This window comes from Narcine bancroftii, chromosome 6 (assembly GCF_036971445.1).
Source record: "Narcine bancroftii isolate sNarBan1 chromosome 6, sNarBan1.hap1, whole genome shotgun sequence".
NCBI lineage: Eukaryota > Metazoa > Chordata > Chondrichthyes > Torpediniformes > Narcinidae > Narcine > Narcine bancroftii.
This window is the reverse complement of record NC_091474.1, coordinates 170656978-170682161: the sequence shown is the minus strand read 5'-3', so window position 1 is coordinate 170682161 and position 25184 is coordinate 170656978. Positions and strand designations below refer to the sequence as shown.

At 42.2% G+C, this 25184-nt stretch overlaps 1 protein-coding gene across 4 annotated transcripts in view; it reads left to right on the top strand.

The window, feature by feature from the left end:
• enpp5 (ectonucleotide pyrophosphatase/phosphodiesterase 5) overlaps positions 1–21779 on the top strand; it is a 35447-nt gene extending 13668 nt beyond the window's left edge. The window contains exons 1-6 of one of the 4 annotated variants that reach the window (XM_069886733.1): positions 913–1223; positions 5680–5780; positions 10963–11018; positions 11255–12113; positions 13804–13983; positions 20713–21779. In XM_069886733.1, coding sequence (XP_069742834.1) covers positions 11279–12113; positions 13804–13983; positions 20713–21113 — 1416 coding nt within the window. In that variant the 5' untranslated portion in view covers positions 913–1223; positions 5680–5780; positions 10963–11018; positions 11255–11278 and the 3' untranslated portion in view covers positions 21114–21779. Of the gene's footprint in view, positions 1–912; positions 1224–5679; positions 5781–10962; positions 11019–11254; positions 12114–13803; positions 13984–20712 lie in introns of those variants that run through there. The other 3 variants (XM_069886732.1, XM_069886734.1, XM_069886735.1) reach the window with 3 other exon arrangements.
• Positions 21780–25184: the final 3405 nt, after the last annotated feature.

The following is a 25184-nucleotide window of genomic DNA, read 5'->3' as shown; positions in this document are numbered from 1 at the left end:
ATTGGAGTGACTTCATCTCCAACATCGAAGTACTCGAGATGGCAGAGGCCGACAGCATCGAATCCACGCTGCTGAAGATCCAACTGCGCTGGGTAGGTCGTGTCTCCAGAATGGAGGACCATCGCCTTCCTAAGATCGTGTTCTATGGCGAGCTCTCCACTGGCCACCGAGACAGAGGTGCACCAAAGAAGAGGTACAAGGACTGCCTAAAGAAATCTCTTGGTGCCTGCCACATTGACCACCGCCAGTGGGCTGATATCGCCTCAAACCGTGCATCTTGGCGCCTCACAGTTCGGCGGGCAGCAACCTCCTTTGAAGAAGACCGCAGAGCTCACCTCACTGACAAAAGGCAAAGGAGGAAAAACCCAACACCCAACCCCAACCCACCAATTTTCCCCTGCAGCCGCTGCAACCGTGTCTGCCGGTCCCGCATCGGACTTATCAGCCACAAACGAGCCTGCAGCTGACGTGGACATTACCCCTCCATAAATCTTCGTCCGCGAAGCCAAGCCAAAGAATATCCTCCCTATATGTCCACTTTTCTCCTTTGGGCATTTCCCAAGCAAGCATGTCTTGAGGTCAAACTTTCCCTGATAACATTGGTGCTTGCAACAGATTGTCACTTCACATGAGCGTTATTGATATAAGCTGTTGGAGTTGGCAGATGATTTTTCCGCGGCCTGCACGAATCAGCACGGCAAGGTGCATGTCGTTGGCAAAGAAAAAAATTGCAGGGGCTCAACATTCCTGGGCTGCCGGCAACTTTTACCAGAACAGTCTGCGAAAGATGCTGAGTGAGGGCATCTTGCACGAGGGGACTAAAACTCCTCCCCTTGTGCCGCAGGTCCAACCCCAGTCATCGCGCGCGTCTCCGTGTTGCTGGGCAACGCCGCGGCCTGAGTGGACGTAACAGAGCAGCAGTCGCCCAATGAGAACGGGGCCTCGCGCTCAGCGACCGAGCGCGACGTGACCCCGCAGAGGGGTGCAATCTGGGCAAGAGCAGGTGTTGTTCTGCCGCTGCTGCCCATCCTAAATCGGGCCAACGGCAGAGGATTTGCGAAGCGGTGCCTAGAAATTGCTTCGGGAGGCTGAGGATTTGACGCGAGCCTTCCATTATCGTTCGGTGCTGGTGAAATGGTTTCCACACAGCATCTTCACCGAGGCGCCCACTGAGCTGACCCATCCCATCCGCCAGTCACGTGACCTTTCTCGCACACTCGCAGGTAAGGCTCTGGGCAATGCGACGATTGATGCAGAATGAACGACTCTTATTTAAACCAAGCATATGGACAATTTCTGGCGCCGTGCTAATGTCAGCATGAACTCGATATATGCGGATTTTTAATAAAGTATCAGTTGAGCACAGAAATAGGCCATTTGATCTAGTGGCTGTGCCACGCTGTGAAAAGGGGTATCTGGTTACTTTCAAGCTGGTCTCCCTTCATAACTGCAAAATGTTCCCCGTTCCTTTCGAAATGGTGCTTTTTCCTTAAACCGCCTTTATCTGCAGAGTTTCTCTGTCCGTGGGAACGCTTTATTGTAATTTACTCTTTCAAAATTGCTGCTAATTTTGAACACCATTATTGTTAGCTGCAGTGGAGAGCAATGCAAACTTCTTCAGCAGTCTTCACTAACTGCTATCCTCATTTTTGGTCATCATTCTATTTCATTATTCTGAGTTTTATTCAGTTAATCGAAATCAAAGTTCCTGTTTTTTGTTTAGAACTGCTGCATTCACTGACAACATGCATGCTCCTGAGCATGGAGTCTTTCTGCCCTGCTGCTTTGGCTGTCTGTGGCCCCTTTTTCACTGGCATCCCAGTTAATTGGTTGTGCAGTGTCCCTGGATAGGAAGCTCTTTGCCATTTCCACTGCTTTTCCACTGAACACACATCCTTGAGGATCGGAGGGTTCTCTCTTCAACTGGAAATGGGTAACTTTCTGCTGTCCCCTTTCCACTGGTTTTATCAGCATGCTGGCATTGGGAAACGCCAGGAATATGAGTCACTTGATGTCTTCTTTCAATGTTCCTTTTCCATTGGAATTAACTAGGAATTTGCTCAGACAGGGAGCCAGTGGAAAAGGGGCTAATATGTACAGATGACCCCAGCTCTCTAGTTTGGGATTGGGTGCTCAACTACAGGGATCTTTCTCTGTTTCACTAATGTGATCTGACTTGAGCATTACAATTACAGTCCTTTATAAATAATGTTCATCATGTTTCTCTCATGCTCCATTCATTGAATTTTGTGTAAATTAAAAACTGAAGCAGCAAAAAACTGAAATTTGTATCTGTGTCATCTCTTAATCTTTTTCTCAATTAATGCAGTTTCTGATTAAGACCAGTTGGTCCTTGTGGTCTGGAAGGAACATGGCTACACTTGTGTTCTGACTTGGACATTGTATTCTTTAATGAAATTTTGAGTTTCTGAATATTTTAAGTAAATATAAAAAACAAAGTGGTCTGAATTGTTTCCCTGACTGTTGGTCTTTGACCTGAAGTATTGACTCTTTTTTTTTCTTTCCACAGAAATTGTCTGACTTGCTGAGTGTTTCCAGCGTTTAATGTGTTTGGTTTTGCCATTTAATGTCAAAATGGCATATATTAATGTATTGTGGCCTATTAAATTTTAATGTGATTTTTGACATGCCTACAAATAAAAATGACTGGAGCTGGGCACATGCATCAGATCAATTGAAGAAGTAAATGTGTGGTGGTATATCCATGCATCTTGGTGTTTCTCCACTGTGGTGAATGCTGGCCTGAATTCTGAGTCACATAGTCATATAGCACCAAAGCAATCCCTGCAGCCCAGCATGGCTATTCTGATCATCAACTATATATCCCAAAGCTACAGCTGGGCCACCACCTATGAGCTTTTTTTGCCCTCTGTGGTGGAATTAATTACAAGGCAATGCTGTGATTATTTGACAGCAACATTTGGTGACTGAACATGGCCTGTCTATCTTACAAATTGTTGCCATTTTTGTGGTCCAAAAGCTATGATAGAGCTGTCTATCAGAAATTTATAAAATTGAGAAGTACAGTCAAGGAAGACAGTCACAACCTTCATACCAGTCCCAGGATAAAAATATCAAATACTGATTATGTGTGTTTAAAGTGGGGAGGGGATACTGCATAGAGAGTTAAAAGAAGCTGTGTGGGATTTTTTTTTTCTCTACACAGCATAGAGATAGTGGCTGATGGGGAGAACATGAGAACACTGCCCAAGTATGAGCTGCAGAAAAGGGAGTGAGAGCAGAAGTGTGGGTGAGAGCCCTATCAATATGATGGAAAGCCTTGGTTAAAGAAGGCATTTTAATGGCACTGGTGTGGAAAGATCTGACCGAGAAACAATGGAATGCTTGCAGGGTGCAAGAAAGTTAAATAAAAGAATAAATCAAGGAAGGTAGTGCATTTGTGGCTAACAATGGAAATCAGGGAGAGGATCAAATCCAATGAAGAAGGATATAAACTTGCCAGAAAAAACCGTATTCCTAAGGACTGAGAGAAATTCCAAGTTCAACAGAGGAGGGCAAAGGGATTAATTAGGAAAGGTAAAAGTGATTATGAGAGAAAACTGGCAAGGAACATTCAAAAATGACTAAAAGCTTTTATAGCTATGTAAAGAGAAGATGAATGTGGGTCCATTACAATCAGAAACAGGTGAATTGATCATGGGGAACAAGGACATGACAAACCAACTGAATAACTACTTTAGTTCTGTCTTCACTAAGGAAAGCATAATCTTCAAGAAATAGTAGGGATCCGAGGACCTAATGTGAGGGAAGAACTGAAAGAAATAAATGTAAGTCGAGAGGTTGTGTTGGGTAAATTGAAGGGATTAAAGGCAGATAAATCCCCAGAGCCAGCTAGTCTGTATCTCAGTGCTTAAGGAAGTAGCCCAAGAAATAGTGGCTGCATTAGTGATAATTTTTCAAAACTCTTTAGATTCTGGATTGGTTCCTGAAGATTGAAGGGTGGCAAACATAACCCCACTTTTTAAAAAGGGAGGGAGAGAGAAAACGGGAAATTATAGACCAGTTAGCCTGATATTGGTAGTGGGGAAAATGCTAGAGTCAGTTATTAAAGATGCAATTGCAGCACATTTGGAAAGTAGTGGTATCTTTGGACAGAGTCGGCATGGTTTTATTGTAGGGAAAATCTTACAGAAAATCTTATAGAAATTTTTGATTTAACTCGTAGAGTGGATAAGGGAGAACCAGTGGATGTGGTATATCTGGACTTTCAGAAGGCTTTTGATAAGGTCCAGCACAAGAGATTTGTGTACACATTTAAAGCACATGGTATAGGAGGTATGGTGTGAGGTGGATAGAGAATTGGTTGATTGACAGGAAGCAAAGAGTAGGAATAAACAAGTTCTTTTCAGAATGGCAGCCAGTGACTAGTGAGGTACCGCAAGGCTCAGTGCTAGGATCACAGTTATTTACAATATATATCAATGACTTAGATGAGGGAATAGAAAGCAGCATCTCCCAAATTTGCAGATGACATGAAGCTGAGTGGCAGGGTTAGCTGTGTATAGGATGCAGAGTGACTTGGACAAGTTAGGTGAGTGGGCTAATGCATGGCAGATGCAATATAATGTGGATAAATGTGAGGTTATCCACTTTGGAGGCAAGCACAGTGGTGTCTGATTAGGAAAAGGAGAGATGAAATGAGATCTGGGTGTCATTGTGGACCAGTCATTGAAAGTGGGCATGCAGGTACAGTAGGCAATAAGGAAAGTGAATGGAATGTTGACATTCATAGCAAGAGGATTCAAGTTCAGGAGGAGAGGTTCAACTGCAGTTGTACAGGACCTTGGTGAGACCACATCTGGAGTATTGTGTACAGTTTTGATCTCCTTATCGGAGGAAAGACACCCTTGCCATAGAGGGAGTGCAAAGAAGGTTCACTAGAATGATACCAGGGATGGCAGGACTTGCATATGAAGAAAGTCTGGAGCGACTAGGCTTATACTTGCTGGGATTTAGAAGAATGAGGGGGGGGGGATCTTGTAGAAACGTATAAAATTCTTAAGGGATTGGACAGGCTAGATTCAGGAAGGTTGTTCTCGATGTTGGGGAAAACCAGAAACCGGGGATCACAGTTTAAGGATAAGAGGAGACGTCTTTTAGGACTGAGATGAGAAAAAAACATTTCTCCCCATACCCACAATCCCCTTAACCACAAAGGCCCAATCTAACTCCTTCTTAAACATAGATAAGGAACCGGCTTCAACTACTACCAGTGGCAAAGAATTCCACAGATTCACCACTCTCTGAGAGTAATGGGGTACTGAGTAAATGATCAGCCATGATCAAAATGAATGGTGGTGTAGGCTTGAAGGGCCACTCTAAAGGGAAAAATTAATAATTTGAATTTTGTGACATTTAATGTTAAGGGGCTTAATCACCCGATTAAAAAGGAAGCGAGTATTAGACTATATTAAGAAGATGAAGGTTGAAATTGCTTTTCTACAAGAGACTCATTTGCCTGAGAAAGAACATTTGAAGCTGAATCAGGACTGGGTAGGTCATTGTTATAGCATCATCTTTTTAATTCTAAGGCTAGAGGGGCAGCGATTTTGATACATAAAAAGTTACCCTTTATTTTGGAATCGTTCTCTGCCAATGAAGGTAGAGTACTGATGGTTAATTGTAAATTTTTTTCAGAAGCTTGGACTTTGATGAATGTGCATGCGCCAAATGAAGATGATGAAGAATTTGTTACAGATACATTTTTGAATCTGAATCAATTGAATGAGAACATTTTGGTAGGAGGGGATATTTCCAAATTTCTGATATCAAAATTTAATGCAAAGGACCTGTAAATTAAATGAACTACACAGGGCATAACCTTTAAGATCTGCATTCAAAGAGTCAATTTGTTTCTGAACTCCAAATAAACAAGATGGGCAGTGGCAAAGTTAAATGTCAGCTTGCCTCAAAGTTTTGAGATCTTGCTGCTGAGTCAATGGGTTCATGCATTTAATTCATTCCACTTTGCTGAGCTCAATTACTTTAGATAATGACGTTGGTAGAACAGCAGGGAAACACAATATATTATGTCGTGGCGACACACATGTTTGCAGTGGCGAACTGGCTCCGCTTGTCACGAGTGGTCGGCAGAGCAGCTACAGCAAGGATGGTGTCACAGGACTGTCTTTTCTGGTCCAGACTGGACCATTATTGTGACGCAAGTGTTGGGATGTTAGGGGTGGGACCAGAGACGGGCTTAAAGGCTTAAGCGCAGAATTCAAATTAAAGTGGTTGTGATACTCGAGCTCCCAGTCTATTGTCTCAGACTTTTAGCTGCACTCACAACCTGCTACGTCGATGACCCCAACAAGTCTCCACATTTTGAAAGCTCGACGCAATGGAACCAGCAGCCATCGGCACTGTCGCGTTGAAGCTACCAACATTCTGGATGAACAGGCCCTGCACTTGGTTTGGCCAAGCAGAGGCACAGTTCCAAATCAAACAGATAACCTCTGATTCAATTAAATGCTACTACGTTGTCAGCTCGCTCGACCAGGAAGGCACTTCATGAGCACCTCCTCATTACCACGTACAGCCCCTCGATGCAAGAGAGCTGCCTGGTTCCTTCATTTTGACAGCCTAAGTGATAGGACCCCCTCTGCCATCCTGGATGAGATGCTCACACTGGCGGAAGAGAACAAGCCCTGCCTCACGTTCGACCAGGTGTTCCTCAAGCAGCTGTCCGAAGAGATCAGACTCCTGCTGGCCAATGTGGATTTCAGCGACCCACACAAGATTGCGGCGTGAGCGGGCATTCTCTACCATAGACTTCAACATGTAGCCATAGACTCGGTCAACTGCATTGCACGGTCACTGCCAAGGACAAAGCCCAAATCTAGTCCACCACGTGAACAGGCTTCACCCCGCCAGAAGAAAGGTCCAATCCCAAATGGTGTTTCTCCCACCAGCATTGGGGTGCATCTGCATGGAGGTGTCACCGGCCATGCTCGTTCCTGGGAAACAATGGGGCCACTCGCTGTTGGTGGCTGCTGCGGCTGGCCGACTGAACAGCCTTCTCCATGTCTGAGACAGCATCTCAGGCCACAGGTTCCTCATGGATACGAGGGCGGAGATGAGTGTCATACTCCCTATGGTGCTCAAGACATGTTCTAGACCCCACGGCCCATCCCTGCCCACTGTCAATAACACCTCCATCAGAACCTTTGGCAAGAGGCGAATTCCTGAACTTTACAGTGACACCACCTTCAAATGGTCCTTCACCCTGGCTTCAGTGGACAACCCTCTGTTGGGCGCAGATTTCCTGCAGGCACACTCCCGACTCTTGGACCTCCAGGGCAGATGGTTAGTCCATGCTGAGACCTTCCACACCATACCCCTTAGCACGTCCAGCGAGCTGTCCACCAGCTCGCTTCCATGAAAGCTTAACATGGCCAGTACAGCCACCTCCTCGCTGATTTTTTTCCCCTCCATTTTGCACCCCAAGTTCATGGCCACCATGCCAAAAGATGATGTCCAACATCACATTCCTACCACTGGCCCACCATTAATTCACGGATCTGCCGCCTGGCCCCGGACAAACTCAATTTCACCAAGGAAGAGTTTAGCCGCATGGAGGAGCTCATTATCGCCCACCGTTCTGATAGCCTGTGGGCCTCACCCCTCCACTTGGTGCCAAAGACCAGTGGCAGCTGGAGACCCTGTGGTGACTATAGACGCCTCAACAACGCAGACCGCAACCCAGTTCCCCACATCCAGGATTTCGTAGCGAAGGTTCATGGCACAAAGCTGTTCTCTAAAGTCAACCTGATCCGGGGATACCACCAGATCCCTGTGCACCTTGATGATGTTCAAAAAACAACTATCATCACCTCGCTTAGCCTTTTCGAGTTCCTTTGCATGCCATTTGGTTTAAAACTTGAGGTGGAGACATTGCAGCGTCTCATGGATGCGGTAGGCAGAGACTTGCATTTTCTTTTCATCTACCTCAACGACATCCTGGTAGTCAGCAACATACCTGAGAAGTACGTGACACACCTGCACCATCTGTTCAACCACCTCGTACATTCGGCCTCACCGTTAACCCAGAGAAGTGCCAGTCCGGACTTGCAGAAATAGACTCTGAGCCACAAATGACCAAAGATGGCACTACCCCTACCTGAAAATGTGGACTCCGTACAATGGTTCGCCAGGTTGATGACACTGAAGGGCCTGCAAGAATTTGTGGGCATGGTAAATTTTCACAACAGATTCATCCCCGTGGCAGCCGAGATCATGCGCCCTCTCTTCGCTTTAATGTTGGCTTGAAGAAGGAGCTTGCATGGACAGTTGAAGCCCACATCACTTTCGAAGAGAACAAAGAGGCCCTGGCCAATGATGCTAGTCCACCCACAAATGGATGTACCAACAGCCCTCACAATTGACACGTCCAGCACAGCAGTAAGCGCTGTCCAGGAACAGTTCATTGACCCCTTGCCTTTTTCAGTCACCACCTGCGACTGCCTGAACTGAAGTACATTGCATTTGACAGGGAGCTACTTGTCCTCTACCTGGTCGTCCGCCATTTCCGCTACTTCCTGGAATGGCATCCGTTCACAGATCACAAGCTGCTCATTTTTGCCTTCTCAGAGCCATCTGAACCAAGGTCCTACATCTCTGAATTCACCATTACTATTTGACATCTATCAAGAAAACACAACTTTGTCGCCGATGCACTCTCCAGGCCAGTGGTCAATCCAATGTCACATGGCATCGACTACCATGATCTGGCCCGTGCACAGCAAGATGACCCCGAGACACTTGACGCCAATGGCACTTTGCTCCTCTGCAATGTCTCCACTGGCGAACCCCGACTGCTCGTTCTCGCCCAATGGAGAACAGTTTTTATCATAATCCATGGTTTGTCACACCCCTCAATCTACACCACAGTGCAACTGGTGTCTGCAAAATTTGTTTCTCAAGGCCTGTGTAAAAAGGTCACCTGTATAGACTGCCAGTCAGCCAAGGTCCAGCGGCCCACCAAGCACCAACTCCAGCTATTTAATGCCCAAACCCGCAGGTTCCAGCTCATCCACCTTGACGTAGTTGGGGCCCTTGCCATTCTCCTGAGGGTTGCACTATCTGCTGTCAGTGATGAACAGGTTCACTCATTGGCCAGAGGCCATAGCCATCCCAGATGCCTCCACAGAAACATGCGGCAGGGCTTTCCTCACCACCTGGGTCTCCTGTTTTGGTGTCCCAGCAGGCATTATGACTGACTGGGTGCACATTTCACCTCTGCCCTGTGGACAGAATGCTCTAAACTCCTGGGCACCCAGCTGCATCGCACCATGGCTGACCACCCCCAAGACAATGGGCAAGTCTAGCATTTCCATTGCCACCTCAAATCGGCGCTGATGGCACACCTCGAAAAGCCCAACTGGTGGATGAACTACCCTGGCTTCTCCTAGGAATATGCATGGCACCCAAGGATGACCTCAGAGCTTCCTCTGCCAAACTAGTCTATGGTGAGATCATTGCAGTCTCTGGCCAATTCCCGCCAGCAACAAAACAGGATACTGACACCGCAGTCATCCTCGAGAGGATGCGGGACAAACTGGGCTCCCTTGCACCATCGCGATATGGTCAGTCGCCCTGCAACTACCCCCCAGACGTCCTCCTGTGAGTATGTATTTGTACGAAGGGACACGCACAGGACTCCCCTTCAGCAATCTTATGAGGGACCATACCAGGTGCTGCACAGAAACACTTCCATGTTCACTCTTGACATGGGGGCATGGATGAGTTATTCACACTGGATTGTTTGAATCCAGCCCATTTGGGGGACTTTTTCCATCCAGTACAGGTCCCCCCACCGGTGCATAGTGGTCGGCCACTGAAACAGCACACCTCACTCTTGACACGTCGCAAGACCATCGGTGCCGGTTCTGGGGGGCTGATTGTGTGGCGACGCACATGTTTTGCAGTGGCGAACCAGCCCCACTTGTCATGTGTGGTCGGCAGGGCAGCTGAGGCAAGGATAGCGTCACAGGACCATCTCTTCTGGTCCAGACCGGAAGGGCACATGCACGTTTGCGTCATCGTGACGCAAGTGCCAGGACATTAGGGGCGAGACCAGAGATGAGCTTAAAGGGTGCAGCATGGAATTCAAATTAAAGCAGTTGTGATACTCGAGCACCCAGCCTGTTGTCTCGGTCTCTTCACTACGCTTGCTCACAACCTGCTACAATGTATTAATAATTTAGCAGAGAAGCTTGTGTGATTTGCACAGGTTGGAGGTTGGGAAAATGCATGACAAATGTGAATGAAGGTAGATTGTCAACTTTGATGAAAACAGGAAGAAGATAAGATCTAAATAGTGACGATTGAGCAAAGGGGAGGGGAGAGAGTAAAGAATTATGGGAAGGGGCCTTCTGCTGTGGTAAGTAGGCCAACAAAGAGTTAATGATTTAGTAGATTAGGCAGTCCACAACTGCAAAGCATACTATGACTAGAATGGGATGAGATATGGCATATCAAGTTGCTGGGTTGTAAATCACAGAAATTGCAAAGGGCAGAAGTATCAAAAAACTAGATTGCCATTAGTTTTAAAAAAAACATAAAACTACGTCAGCATCTGTCTAAAAGACTGTAAGCTGTACAAGGATGCTGTGTTCTCTGAGTGGGGATCAGTGTGAAGTAGGAGATACAATGTTTACTCATTCTTTGTACCCCTCCTGCTAGCGTAAGACAATAAAGAAGTGATTGTACGTTCTTTGGTTCTCCTGTTTTTATTTTATAGTGCGGGTTGACTTCAACAAGAGACCTAATGATCCTTGAAAAATAATCATTTAAAAGATCTCTGTAATGGATCTATATCCTGTTGTATACTTTGATAGCTCTTTTGCTCTGTTCACAGCTCGACAAATCTTGGTGTTTTCTGCAAATGTATTAACCCTATCCATTTACTTCTTCATTCAGGTCATTTGTATAAATCACAAACAACAGGGTCCCAACATTGATCCCAACACTAATAGGTACTTCTGTCATCTGATTCTTTGTTATTAACTAATGATGTATCGATGAATAATGTTTGAACTCTCCTGGTCAGGATTGCGAAAAAATAGAAATTCTTCTCGAACTTTACATCACCCTGAAGATTTGATGGGGGAAGAAGGGTAGAGTGGGAGGGAAATTCTCTGTTAAGATAACTTTTAATATTTGTTATAAGCAATTTTATTCTAAGCAAATTGTTGCTTTTTCTGTGTTGCAGCTGGAGTCTAACTAGCTGTCCATCATGACACATCACAGATGGCAAATTTACTTTCAACAGATAGTATTTACTTTCACTGTTACTGGAGCTTTCTCTCTTCCACATGAGCAACCAAAAGTGTTACTTGTATCTTTTGATGGATTTCGCTGGGATTACATCTATAAGGTTCCTATGCCAACTTTCCATTATGTTATGGAAAATGGTGTTCATGTAAATCAGGTTAAAAATATTTTCATCACAAAAACTTTTCCGAATCACTATACCCTTGTAACAGGGTTATATGCAGAGAGCCATGGAATAGTAGCTAATGAAATGTATGATAAGGTTTTAAATAAATCTTTCACAATGGACAGAATGGATACATTTGATCCAATTTGGTGGGAGGCAGCCTACCCACTTTGGGTAACAAACCAGATAAAAGGCTATAAGAGTGGAACAGTTATGTGGCCTGGTACTGATGTTCGAATACATGGCATGTACCCATCTCACTACATGATTTATAATATCAGTGTTCCATTTGAGGACCGAGTGGACCAACTGATTGATTGGTTTAGAGGAAAGCAACCTATTAACTTCGGCCTCTTGTACTGGGAGGAGCCTGATCTCTCAGGTCATGATTTGGGGCCAGATAATCCTCTCATGAAAAGGATCATTGCAGATATTGATCTCAAACTCGGTTATCTGATAGCAAAACTTCAAAAAGCAGGATTATGGGGCACAATAAACTTGATAGTCACAAGTGACCATGGGATGGCTCAGTGCTCCAGAGACCGGATTATTGAATTGGACCAATATATAGATCACAGGCTATATAGATGGATTGACTTCACGCCAGTCTCTGCTATTTTGCCCAAAAAAGGTAAGATATAGAAATTTTATTTTTTTAACAGGAAATTGTATTTGGAAAAATGTGTTTAGCATAAATATCTAAATGTAAAACTCCTCTAATGTGAATTACTGCTCTCACACACAAGGGTAAGGTAGGAATAAATTCTCAGCTAGCCAGTCGACACTGTAAGCTGTCAGGCTTCCTCTTTCGTTAAATGGAAAGATATAAAATTATTAAATCTGCATTCTTGAGGTAAAAATATAGGATCATGAATTTTAGATAGAAAGAAGTTGATTCAGAATATTTTGTTAATGTTGCAAAATTGGTAGTAGAGTGGACAATGAAGAAGATTGTTTAAGGATCTATAACCGGAAATTGGTCAACTGGAAAAGTAGGTGAAGGAATGACAGATGAAATTTGACTTAGATAAATGTTAAACAAGGCAGAATCCTCACAGGGAATGGCAGGGCCCTGAGGAGTGTTGTTGAATAGAGATACTCAGGGTACAAGTACATACTTCCCTGAATGTCGCAGCATAGTAAATCATGGTGAATGAGGGATATGGCATCAGCCAAGATGCTGAGTACAAGAGTAGGGACATGTTGCAGTTGTATAATACATTTGTTGGGCCACACTTTGACTATCATGTGCAGGTCTGGTTATAGAGGAAAAATGTGATTACACTAGTGGCATGCAGAAAATTGCAAAGATGTTACTTGGAATGAATGGCTTCAATTATAAGGAGAGATTTGTGAGACTGGGTCTGCTCCCCTTGGAACAAGAGAGGCTGAGGAGTGACATGACAGAGGTCTACAAAATCATGAGTGGCTTAATAGGGAAGAGCATTGGAGTCTCTCTGAAACTAGAGGACATAGATGTAAGGTGAGAGGGAAAAGGTTGAAAAGGGAATCTGAGAGGTAAATTTTTCATCCAGAGTCATTGATATCTGGAACAAACTGCTTAAGGAGGTGGTGGAGACAGGAAGAGTGTGCAACTGTTAGCACGGCTTGACTTTTATTTCCCCGATTAAAGAATGTGAATGTTCAAAGTGTTAAGAAGATTCAGTAGCAAGAAACAATTTTCTCAGATAAGAAGGACAAGTCTTGAAGTTGTACTGCATTCCATGTTCTGTTCCAAAGGAAGTTTTCATTGAATCTATGCAACTGCTACCTTTTTAATTAAGATTTTGGTGATTGCAGTGTAGCCTTTTGGTTATTCATCAAATTCTTTACAAAGAGGTCATCATGCATTATATTTGAGATAATCTGACTACAGGCTAACTTTAACACGCATGTCTGTTCTTTAGAGGATGTTGAGTGTCTTAATATTCTGTCTGAGACGAGTGTAGCAAAAAATTGCCAGAGCCAGATGCATCATAAAAAAGAGAGATTTGATTTAACTAGCCATCCTGAATACTGGCAATCAAGATTATTATCATCTTTATGGTTATATTTTGTATTTTTGTGATATGTCGTGTGCCTTTCCTTCATTTTCCAACCCTGTTTGAGCAAATGCATTTTTTGCCTCTTTAGTAGGAAAGTTTTATTAATGGTAATGGCTTTCTCATGCATTAGAAGTAAAAGTCTACAAAAATGTAGACTATAAACATAGATGTTTTAGCCACTTTATTTTAACCTTTTTAATAAATTGAAAATAGTTTAAAGTAATCATCTGGGAAAAGCTTCCAGGTGCTCTTAAAATGATTCTGTTTTTGCTGCAGATAAATACAATGAGGTGTATAATGCCTTGGTGAATGCTCATCCCAACATGACTGTGTACAAGAAAGAAGATATTGCAGATCGTTTTCACTACAAACACAATGACAGAATTCAGCCTATATTACTTATAGCAGATGAAGGCTGGACTATCAACCAGAACAAAACATTTGGAAAATTCACTTGTAAGTGTTTTAACAACTTTAGTAATATCAAATCTTTTTAAGACACCTCTAAGAATTTTCAGATTTTTTTGAGGGAGGCGCAGCAAAGCAAGGAAAGGTCTCTTTTGCTGCATTACTGTTTCTCTGTAGTCTGTCATAAATCCTTTTTCATCTCGGAAGATCTTTCCTGGAACCAACACACCAATGCCATCATGAAGAAAGCCTCTACTTCCTCAGGAGTTTGCGGAGGAGCTAGTGGAGTTGTTCAAGTGAACCGGTACGGACTTGAAGGGCCGACATGGCCTGTTTCCGTGCTGTAAACGGTTATATGGTTATAAAGCAGAATCTTTTGCTTTTAGTGTTGCTGCTTTGTCATCTTTCAAATAAGCTGCCACGCAATATGATTTGCGTGGCATAAGCAGTCTGCGGAACATTCCCCTCACCACCCAACCCCAGCACCGATCCCACGGATGCTAAATGCACTGATTAATGGACTTCACCTGAAATGTTTCTCCTTCCACGGATGCTGCCTGATCTGCTGAATGTTTCCAGTATTTTATATTTTTGGGTTTAAAATTATTCTTGGGAGAAAAGGGAACTTGTGTCAACTCAGTCTGACCTACTTGCATCTTGTTCAAACCAGTCAATCAAGCCAGTGAGTGATATCATTAACAATGGGCCATCACATAGTAGGGCAGCACAGTTTTGATTTTTTTTAAGTTAGACATATAGCACTGTAATAGGGGCCAATTTGGCCTTTCAAGTTCATGTTGCCCAATTTACACCTCATTAACCTACACCCCTGGTACATTTTGAAGGGTAGGAGAAAACCGGTGGCACAGTCTGCTATGAATCTCTTTTAGCCCCTCCATTTGAGCACCAGCAGCAGATCGTGACAATGTGTCAGAGGGATCATTTAACCTGTACTGGATCTCATAAATTATAAGTTGAGAGTTCTATTCGCCAGCGTGCCATCTTATCATTCTTGATTTTACTTTTGTGTTTAGTACTGAACATGTAGGCTACAGATTTCTGATCAGTGACGAGTACATTTTCTGCCAGCAAGAAAGTGTCTCCAGTAGCGAACAGCTTCAATAATAGCCTGGGCTTCTTTTTCAATGGCAGGATGTTTTAAGTTCAGGTCCGTGTAACGTGCAGGAGAAGAGTGCCACAGGTCTGCCCTTTTGATTATCAGTTTCCACTTGGAATGGGACATCCTCGTCAATGGACGAGATTGCAGCTTTGGCAATGTCAGCTTTAATTCTCTCGAAAGCCTTCAAGGCCATTGGAGAGAGAGGAAAAGATTTAATGTCAAACTGAGGACGTGCCTTCGTGGTGTAGTCCCAAACCCATTTGCAGTAGTAGGAAAAGAATCCTATACACCTTTTCAGGGCTTTTGCTGAGTTTGAGGGTGGTAACTTCTTAAGGGGGGCCATTCTTTCCGGATAAGGGTAGATTTGGCCCTTGCAGACAATGTAGCCCAGAATGGGTAGCTCTGTCGCGTTGAACACACATTTGCCTTCGTTAAACGTAAGGTTGAGTTCTTTAGCTGTTGCTAAAAAATTCTTTAAGTTGTTGTCATGCTCAGCCTGTGTTTTCCCACAGATAGTGACATTATCCAGATAGGGAAACATACCCTGTAACACATACATCCATTTCCCTCTGAAACACGGACACACCATTAGTGACCCCAAAAGGTACCCTTTTAAACTGGTATAATCCCCCTCATCAGCCTCAAAAGCTGTATAGGGCCATTCCCTTTTCTTCATGGGGATTTGGTGATAAACTGCTTTGAGGTCGATAGTGGAGTACACTTTGTATTGCGCAATCTGATTAATAATTTCATTGTTGCGTGGCAGGGGATAGGCATCCAGGTTCATGTAACGGTTGATTGTCTGGCTGTAGTCAATAGCCAGTCGTCTCTTAGTGATTTTTTTTTCACAACTACCACTTGGGCCCGCCACGGACTCTTACTAGGTTCAATTACTCCCTCTTTAAGCAGTCTCTGGGTCTCAGCTTTGATAAACTCACAATTCTCTTTGCTGTAAGAACGGCTTTTAGTGGCAATCGGCTGACACTCGGGATAAATCACTGAAAAGGGAAGGAGCTTTGATCTTTAATGCGAACAGACTGCAGTAACTAGTGCGGGGGATGGTAAGTGTGGGTAGTGGCCCACTGAAATTTAACACTACACTGTTCATCTGAGATTGAATATCTAACCCCAGTACCACAGGGGCGCAGAGCTCTGGCATAATAAAGAGCCACACATCAGCCAGGCAATGTCCCTGCAAATTTAAAGTAACTTTACACTTGTCCCGTACAGTTTTTATAAGTTCACTACAAGCCATCGATATCTTTTGGTTCGCTGGATATCTGCAAATTTAAGGCTCTGGAACTCTCTTGTGGATGTAGCTGTCAGTACTCCCCAAGTCGATTAGACAATCAAGAGTCTCACCATTCACCTCCCCCTTCATAGTCGACCAGTCCCAGTCTATAACATCCCCCAAGCTTTGGAGTCAATTGAGCTATCACGGGGGGATCTCACCTCGCCGTCACTTGAAGTCTATTCAGCCTGCTCGTCTGAAGATTCCCTTTTCACAGTTGTCTTCAATTCCTGCAGCTCCAGCACGCATTTTCTTGGTGCTTCTCTTCTCATCGTGGGAGTACTTTTGGCCTTACACGCTTTAGCAAAGTGGCCGAGTTTCCCACAATAGCTGTAGGTAGCAAATCGAGCCAGGCACTTCTGTCTGGGGTGCCAGCTCTTATCACAGAAGCAGCATTTTTCAGGAGTTTGCCCTTTTCTTTCCTTCGGGGCTCCAGCACTCCTGAATGTTTCCTTTTCGGTTTCTCGCATTTCACTGGACCGCATGGCACTTCTCAGTGTTTTGGCTAGAGTGACTGCCCGGTCGTAGGTTAAGGTCTCCGTCTCCAGCAGCCTCTGTTGGATATAACTGGAGTCAATCCCGTTGACAAAAGCATCCAGGTTCAAGGTATTGCAGTGTTGTTACACATTGACTGCCCTGACATCACATTCATTTATCCAGTGAGTCAAGGGCCAGTGCATAGGCACCATCACTTCCCCAGGTTTCTAGCGTCTAGTCAGCAACTGGTGTCGAGTAAACACCACATTCCGTGGCGCTGCATGGTAAGTAGTCAGATGTTCCTGGACTATAGCCAGAGTGGTAGTTCCTTGCGTTACGACGAAAGGGATCTCACCCAGCAGAGAGTTCAAGTGGCCCCCCCTCATCAACCACGTTGTTTCGAGCCATGTCGTAATCAAAACAAGCAAGCCAGTGGTTGAAAATTTTTCTGGCCCTTGGGGCAGACTGGTCGATTATCAGTCGCTCTGGCTTGAGTGCTGCATCCATTTCTGGTAATAAAATTGAAATGCCAGTTGATGAAGTAGACAAAGACGATGTGGTCAAACAATAATCATGGCTTTTATTAGCAGAAACTCATGGTACAATAATGAAAGACAATAGGTGCATATACAGTTATATCCAAGGGGAGTGTCCTTAACAGTAGAGATAGAGTACAGCAAGGCTCGTCAGAGGGGAGACAGGCAGCTTGGCAGACATTCACCACAGTCATTAGCGACAGGAGGATTGGCAGATTGTGCATGTTGTCCCATTCTATGAAAAGGGTTCAAGGAATAAACCGAGCAATTATCAGCCTGTAAGTTTGACATCAGTGGCGGGCAAACTAATGGAAAGTGTTCTTTTAGATGGTGTAAATATCTGGATAGACATGGTATGATTAGGAACAGTCAACATGGATTTTGTGTGGATGGTCATGTGTGACAAATCTGATTGAATTTTTTTGAAGAAGTTACCAGGAAAATTGACATGTGTAATGCAGTGGATATTGTCTGTGTGGACTTCAGTAAGGCCTTTGACAAGGTCCCACACAGAAGGTTAGGAAGGTTCAATCATTAGGTGTGAAGTGGTAAAATGGATTCAACAGTGGCTAAGATCAGAGAGGAGAAAAACTGGACTGGACTAAGATAGAATTAGACAAATTGGGAGAGAATATCCTGGAACACATACTTTATAAATGGGATGAAAAATTGATGCAGTACAACAATTCACCAGTACTTCATCACTTACTTAAATTATGGAAAATACACCTGTAAGACAAAAAGATAAATTATCAAATACCAAAAATGATATTAACACAAAACCCATTAATCCCCTTTACAATAGATAATTTATTTTTCAAGGAATGGGATAGAAAAGGAATCAAGAAAATAGAAGATTGCCTTTTGGGAAATAATTTATTAACGTTTGAGCAACTAAAAGATAAATATGGAATAACACAAGGCACAATGTTTACATATTACCAATTGAAAACTTATTTAAAAGATAAACTGGGAAATAGCTTGAGATTACCAGAAAGTAGCAACTATGAATATTTAATCACATACAGAATGATAATTTAAAAAATTATTACCAACATGTACATCAAATTGCAATATAAGGAAGAGGATGAAACAAAGTTGGGAAAAAGATTTAAACACTGAGAGAAAGAACAAAACATGGGAGAAGTTATGTACAGGAGCAATGAGCAACATGTTAAATAGTAGATTATGTATGATACACTATAACTGGATACATAGATTCTATATTACTCCTCAGAAATTAAAAGAGTGGGGACCCAACAGCATCGGATCAATGCTTCCGCTGTGAACAAGAGACTGGAACAACATTACATGCAATTTGGACATGTTCAAAATGTAAACTTTCTGGGAAGATCTAAACCTAATATTAAACAAAATCACAAAAAAAATACCAAAAGATCCAAAAAAAAATTCTGTTAAATAATATAAGAGACAAAAATTAGGACTAAAATTAGACAGAGCCCAAATAAAATTTATTATGATCGCACTAGCAGGAGCAAAAAACTGTATTATGACAACCTGGAAAATGGAAATGAAACAAACCTTAAAATACAAAAGTGGTACAGAAATGAACAAGTGTATTCCATTAGAAAAAAATTACATACAATCTGAAAGACAAGTGTACATTATTTGAACAAATTTGGGAACCATACATAAAATATGTGGGAGAATGCCGACCACAAACCTCTATCTCGTAAAACAACATAATTATGAGCACAATAAGATTTAAATATGTGAAAGTGGACAATCCAACTTTTTTGTTTTTTGTTATTTCTTTGTTTTATTTATTGATTTTTGAAGAGGGGTGGGGAAGAGGAGAGGGGGGGAGAAGAAATATCACTATGTCTATACTGATGATGATCATTTGTGGATGTTATTGATATGACTCGTATCAGTGCAAGAAATTCTTATTGCAAGAAATTTTAAAGAAAATTTTTAAAAAACAGTGGCTAGATGGGAGATGCCAGAGAGTGGTGTGAAAAACTGTTTGTCAGGTTGGAGGCTGTTGACTAGTGGTGTGCCTCAAGGATCTGTACTGGGTCCTTTGTTTGTTATATACACATTAATGATCTAGATCAGTGGTTCTCAACCTTTTTCTTTCTATTCACATACCACTTTAAGTATTCCCTTTGCCATAGGTGCTCTGTGATTAGTAAGGGATTGCTTAAGGTGGTATGTGGGTGGAAAGGAAAAGTTTGAAAACCACTGTTTTAATCGTACCTCATTGACTCATTATGTGCACAGTTTCATAACTCCAAAGGAAAAGGGCCAATGACAATTTTTCTCAAGCAAAATATTTCACTAACAATTGGGTCTCGAATAATGATTCTCAACCTTCCCACTCACAAGCCATCTTAACCAATCCCTTACTAATCACAGAGCACAGATGGCATTGGGATTACTTAGAGTGGTATGTGAATAGAAAGAAAAAACTTGAGAACCACTGGTGTAAGAGTTATGGCACAGACTAGAAGGGCCTGTTTCTATGCTGTAATTGTTATTTGGTTATATAAATGCTTCAGTACTCCCATCTTAAGAAAATAAAGTACACATTTAGTTGCACACAAAGAATAAACATGCTGCTTCTGAGAAATGACAGATAATATAATTTTGTTCACTGTTATTCCATCGCTAAAAAATATTACATTCAACTTAATAATTTTAATAACTGATAGAAAGCTAAATATTACAATTCATGAGTTAAATTTAAAGAAGATTGCCAGAGTAAAAAATAAAACTGAGAGTAGAAAGCCAAAATCTGCTATAAATAATTACATACATTGAAACATTTTTAAAAATATGCCATTATGAATTTTAAATTGATATTAGATTTTAGGGCCTTCTACAACTTTTCATTGGGTCTTTCCAGTTTTTAATAAAGAATCTTAGTCCAGTTGATATGTCATAAATAAGATATTAGCCCTTTACCAGAAGATTGTAATCCAAAAAATCTATCACAAATATTCACCTCAGGAGCTCTAGGAAAATCAGGGATCTGAGATTGAATAAAATGCCTGATTTTATCTGGAAAAAATTGAGTATTTGATCAATTGAATTTTCCAAAAGATGCAAAACTATTTCTTGGGTCCTCGCTTTCTTTTGTTTCATACGCTTTCTTTTGTTAAATACGGTTTGAGAAAATAGGTGCAATTTAGAAGGTATTTTGGATTTCAGGGCTTTTCTCTTGCAAGCCCTGTTATATGTCCAATTTTTTTTCAGCCTTCTTTGTAAGATTCTGCTTTTAATGATTGATATAGATTGAGTAATAAATGCTTTAAAGACCTACCTTTTTATTAGTAATATAAAGAGTCAAATGAAATGATTTGTAATTGACCTTCTGTGTTCCATTCTAGTGGGTGATCATGGTTATGACAACAGAATAAGGAGCATGCACCCATTATTGATTGCCCACGGACCAGCTTTCAAGAAAAATTTCAGCAAGGAATCCATAAACAGTGTTGACATCTATTCATTACTCTGCCACCTCTTGGGTATTGATCCTGAATCAAATAATGGCACCTTTCAAAATGTTCAAGAACTATTAGTTCCTGTAAGAGTAATGACAACTGGAAGTTCAACAATGGACATTAAGACCCAGAACGAATTAAACTTGTATGCATGGTCAGGTATTCTCCTTGGAAGTTTTTTAGCTGTTGGATTTTTAATAGTATTTGTCCAGAAAATGACAAAACGTCAGCTCTCTGGTTTGAATATTTACCAAGGCGAGATGGCACAACCCTTGCTGCTGAGCTAAATTGAGGGTGCTGTGCGCTTTATGTGGTATATGTTATTTGACTTTTTTTTAAAATACAAGTGATCGAGTTGAGCAACCACAGTCACCTTATTTGCAGATCCAGCCTTGTAGCTTCACAAATGAATGATAATCTCTGAGTGAATTCAGATGTTTTCACAGCAGTATCTTTGACTGCAGTAAATGACTACTTTTAACAGATGAGTGATCTATAGAAGTGTGACATCTCATAATAAATAACTGCAATAACAATGTTAGTTAATTCAGAAATATGTCGAGAATAATTATTAAAAATATTGTGTTCTGAATTAAATTAAAATTGCAAAACCATCCTTTAATCTGATGGGTAATTATGCCCAAAACGTGTCACAGCCAGAATTCTTTTATTAGGGTAAGAAAAATATCTATCCAATCCAAGGTAAATGAGCTTATTAGATAATCTTTCTAAACATTATTTGTGTTTAAACATCCTATGATTGATGACTGAGGTGGGAGTGCAAACACCAAACTCTGTCATATTAATGAGGTTTTTTTAAACAAATGATTTAACCTATATGAATTTGTACACAAGCTATATGGGCTGTTCACATTGCATTGTCTGATTACGTTTAATGGTTTGTGCACTGTACTGACATGATGTTTAGATTGGAAATAAAGTTTATAGCAAGGCTTTATTGCAAAAAAAATCTTAATTCTAGTGTTAATCAGCATTTCAAGGTTACAACAAGAAAAAGATTGTTCGGTTGATCAAGTCTGCAATATTTTATCTTGCATCTTATGGCTGGTTTAAAAATTCTGTTCTCTAAGATTCTGTTGATTTTACAATGATTATTTGCTGTCTATTTGCTACATGTTTTTCCAGATGTGGCTCTAAAATTTGTGCGTTGTTTTGGTTTGTTCTAAGTATTTTATGCAGGCGATGTTGGAAGCATATAATTCTCATAAATCCTTCATAATAATGGGTACCATGTGTGCCTTTGCTCTGCAAACTTTAGCTTATTTAAAATTCTTTTATCCATGTCAATGAACTTATTGGCAGTGATGCTGCCACAAAAAAAGGATGTTGTCACCATGGATATGAAGTTGACTAAAAATGGATGTTAAACTGTCATGGTGAATTGTTCCTTTTGTATGGTGAAAGGCGAATAGTGGCATTCCCCCAGGGATCTGCATAAGGGTTTTTATTTAGTGGGTACGAGCCACAATTTCTAAATTTGTATATGGCACAGGATTTGGCAATATTGTGAACTATGAAGAAGACTATATTGCTGCAGATTATTTACAGTCTGATGAAATTGCCACACACATGGCAGTTTAAGCTTAATGCAGAGAAACATGAAGCGATGAATTTTTGGTAGGAAGAATGAGAAGAGACAATACAGAATAAAGAACATATTTAAAAGAGTGTAGGAATGGCAGGACCTACAGGCTTGTGTTTACAAATCTTTCAAAGTGGCAGAGCAGGATGACAAAGCATTTAATAAGGCCCATGCATTTCTATCCTTTATCAATGTTCATAATTAATAAAAAAAGGTGACCTATGTTGGACCAGGCCAGCTCAAGACATGTTTCCGTTCTGGTCATCCTGTTAAAGTGAGGATTTGAAGACATTGGAGAGAATCCAGGAGAAAGTTGCAAGAATCTTCCTTGAAGAACAGATAGATTTCAGATGCTGGGACTGTTTTCTTTGAGAAGAGAAAGCAGAGGGAAGATTTGATAGAAATACAGGTGCCTAATCTTTTATCCAGAATTCCGAACACCGGCATCCTCCAAAAACTGGCACTTTTCAGAAAGGAAAGCACACAACTGCCTCACTCCTAGCCCTATTGTCTGTCCCCTCTGGCTGTCTGTCGGTCACCACCCCTGGCTGTCCATCAACCGTCCGTCTCTTTACCCCCAATCTAACTCCTGACATGGCAGCAGAGGTGTAGTGTTGCTAAGCCCGGAGTTCACTTATGGTGGTGCCAGCTCAATGCAGGAGCAATGGCTGTCTTCCTTACCTATAATTCCCCCATGTAGCAGAAACTGCACTGCCAGCACCAGAGTGGTTCCAGTTGCATGGGGGATTATGGGTAAGGAAGACAGCCATTACTCTGCATTGAGCCAGCTGCCACTTGCTTCTCTCCCACCAGGTGCTCGGGACCAGGAGTCACCTTTCCACCAAAGGTAAGAGAGGGGGGAATGATGTGGGTCTGAGCCAGTTTTATTTTGAAATTTTACTTTAAAATAAAAAAACTTGCCCGTGATATTATGGTATTTTTATAGTCTTTATTTATCTAAATTAATTTAACACCCCACAACCCTGTTTTGTGCATTTTTTTGCACGATTTTGAAGCATTGCCTTTTTTTTAAAGGGACTACCAATTTAAAATGATTTTGAAATCCGGAAGATTCCAAACAATGGCAGGGGATCGGTTCTGACAATCCCAAATAAAAGGTTAGGCACCTGTATAAGAAATTATGAAGGGTCTGGTCAGAAATAGACAGTGGGAGGCTGTTCCTTTCAGAGAAGCAGTCAATAGTTCAGGTCACAGACATAAAATATGGAGAAGAGAAGCAAGACTGGTGTGAGAAAAGGTCTTTTGCAGTATGTTTGGAATCTGAAATGCACTTTCTAGGGATGTATTGGAAGCAGGATCTTACATGACCTTGGAGGGAGGGGATTGGAAAAGTGCAAGGTGGAGTAAAAGATGTATGGCCACTGAGAAAATGCTGATAATTGGAGGTGTCGTAGTCAGGAAATTCTGAAAATATGCACAATATAGAAATACACAGTAATAGTAGACCATCAGCAAACAATTATTGACAAGATGAATAAATACAGTAGGAATCATTTGAGACACTTAATGTATGCAAAATGTCAGAGTTGATTACAGTTAAGGCACATGAGAAATCTAGAACAGTATCAAACATTTGAGATGCATTACCAAAAGTGAAAGTCCATACTCTAAGGAGGTTGTTGGGAATTGTGAGAATCTATAGTGCTAATCTTAATGTCTGGTTGGAAAGAGTTAACAGTTGAAAGTCAAGTAGCAGCCAAAGTCTGCAATGGACCATAAGAGCTGCCAGGTGGCGCTCTGCAGAGCGACGGTCCGTTGCGGCTTAATATCTAGTGTCATACAGGAGTTAACAGGTGGCTGGCTACCCCTTGGGTCGTGTAATCTTGCCACGGGGGAGTAAATGGTTGTCCCCCAGATCGCGGGCTTCCCTCGAGGAGGGGTTGCTGGTCGTTCCTGGGTCGAGTGGTCTTTGAGGGAGGCTAGTGAAACGTGGGGGTTGTTCCCTCTGGTCACAGCAGCGGAGATGCAAACCTCCTGAAGTTCGAACAGGCAAGTTTTAAATGTTAGTGCTGCAGACAACTTGCTGATAAACAACCACTTTCCCATAATGGAGTACGGGGTACGGTAACATTCTGGAGAAACTGAGGCACTAATGGTATGCTGTGTCAAGCAAAAACTCGCAGCCTTTTAAAATGTTCCCTTGACCTTGCAACTTGTTAGCCAGGTTTGTTGCACAGTTCACGAGGCACACTAGACAACAGTTTGGCCTGCTCAGAGTCACCGAAGTGAGTGAGTAGGTTGTAAAATAGTCTTTCAAATGTCCAAACAGTTACCTTCTACGACACTCCTTGCTGTTCATTCGGTCAACCATGAAGGGAAGAGCGACTGGCCTCTAGTTATTTATTTGTTGACCTGTGATGTGACATTGATTGATTTGTAGTCATTCGTAGCTATGGTCGACTGGAGCAGTGCCAAGTAGGTTCAGGTGGTTCAGACGGTCTATCATTTGCTCCTGGCTCATCGGAGGTTTACTGCAAGCAAGCTGCTTGTTGCAAGTGATTTGAGCTTGGGCTTGCAGAGTGTCTTGTCAAGTGTGGCCGTTATTTATTGCTGGCTCGTTGGCACACTGCTGTAGCAAATAAATTTGAGCTTGGCTGTTACTCGTGGCAGGCTCTTTGGCACATTGCTGTTGAGTGTGTCCGTTGTAGGGTCACCAACGTGGCGGATGATGTTTGTGCTCATGCGCCATCATGTTGAAATAATGAGACCACACCTGAAGTTATCAGCCAGCGAA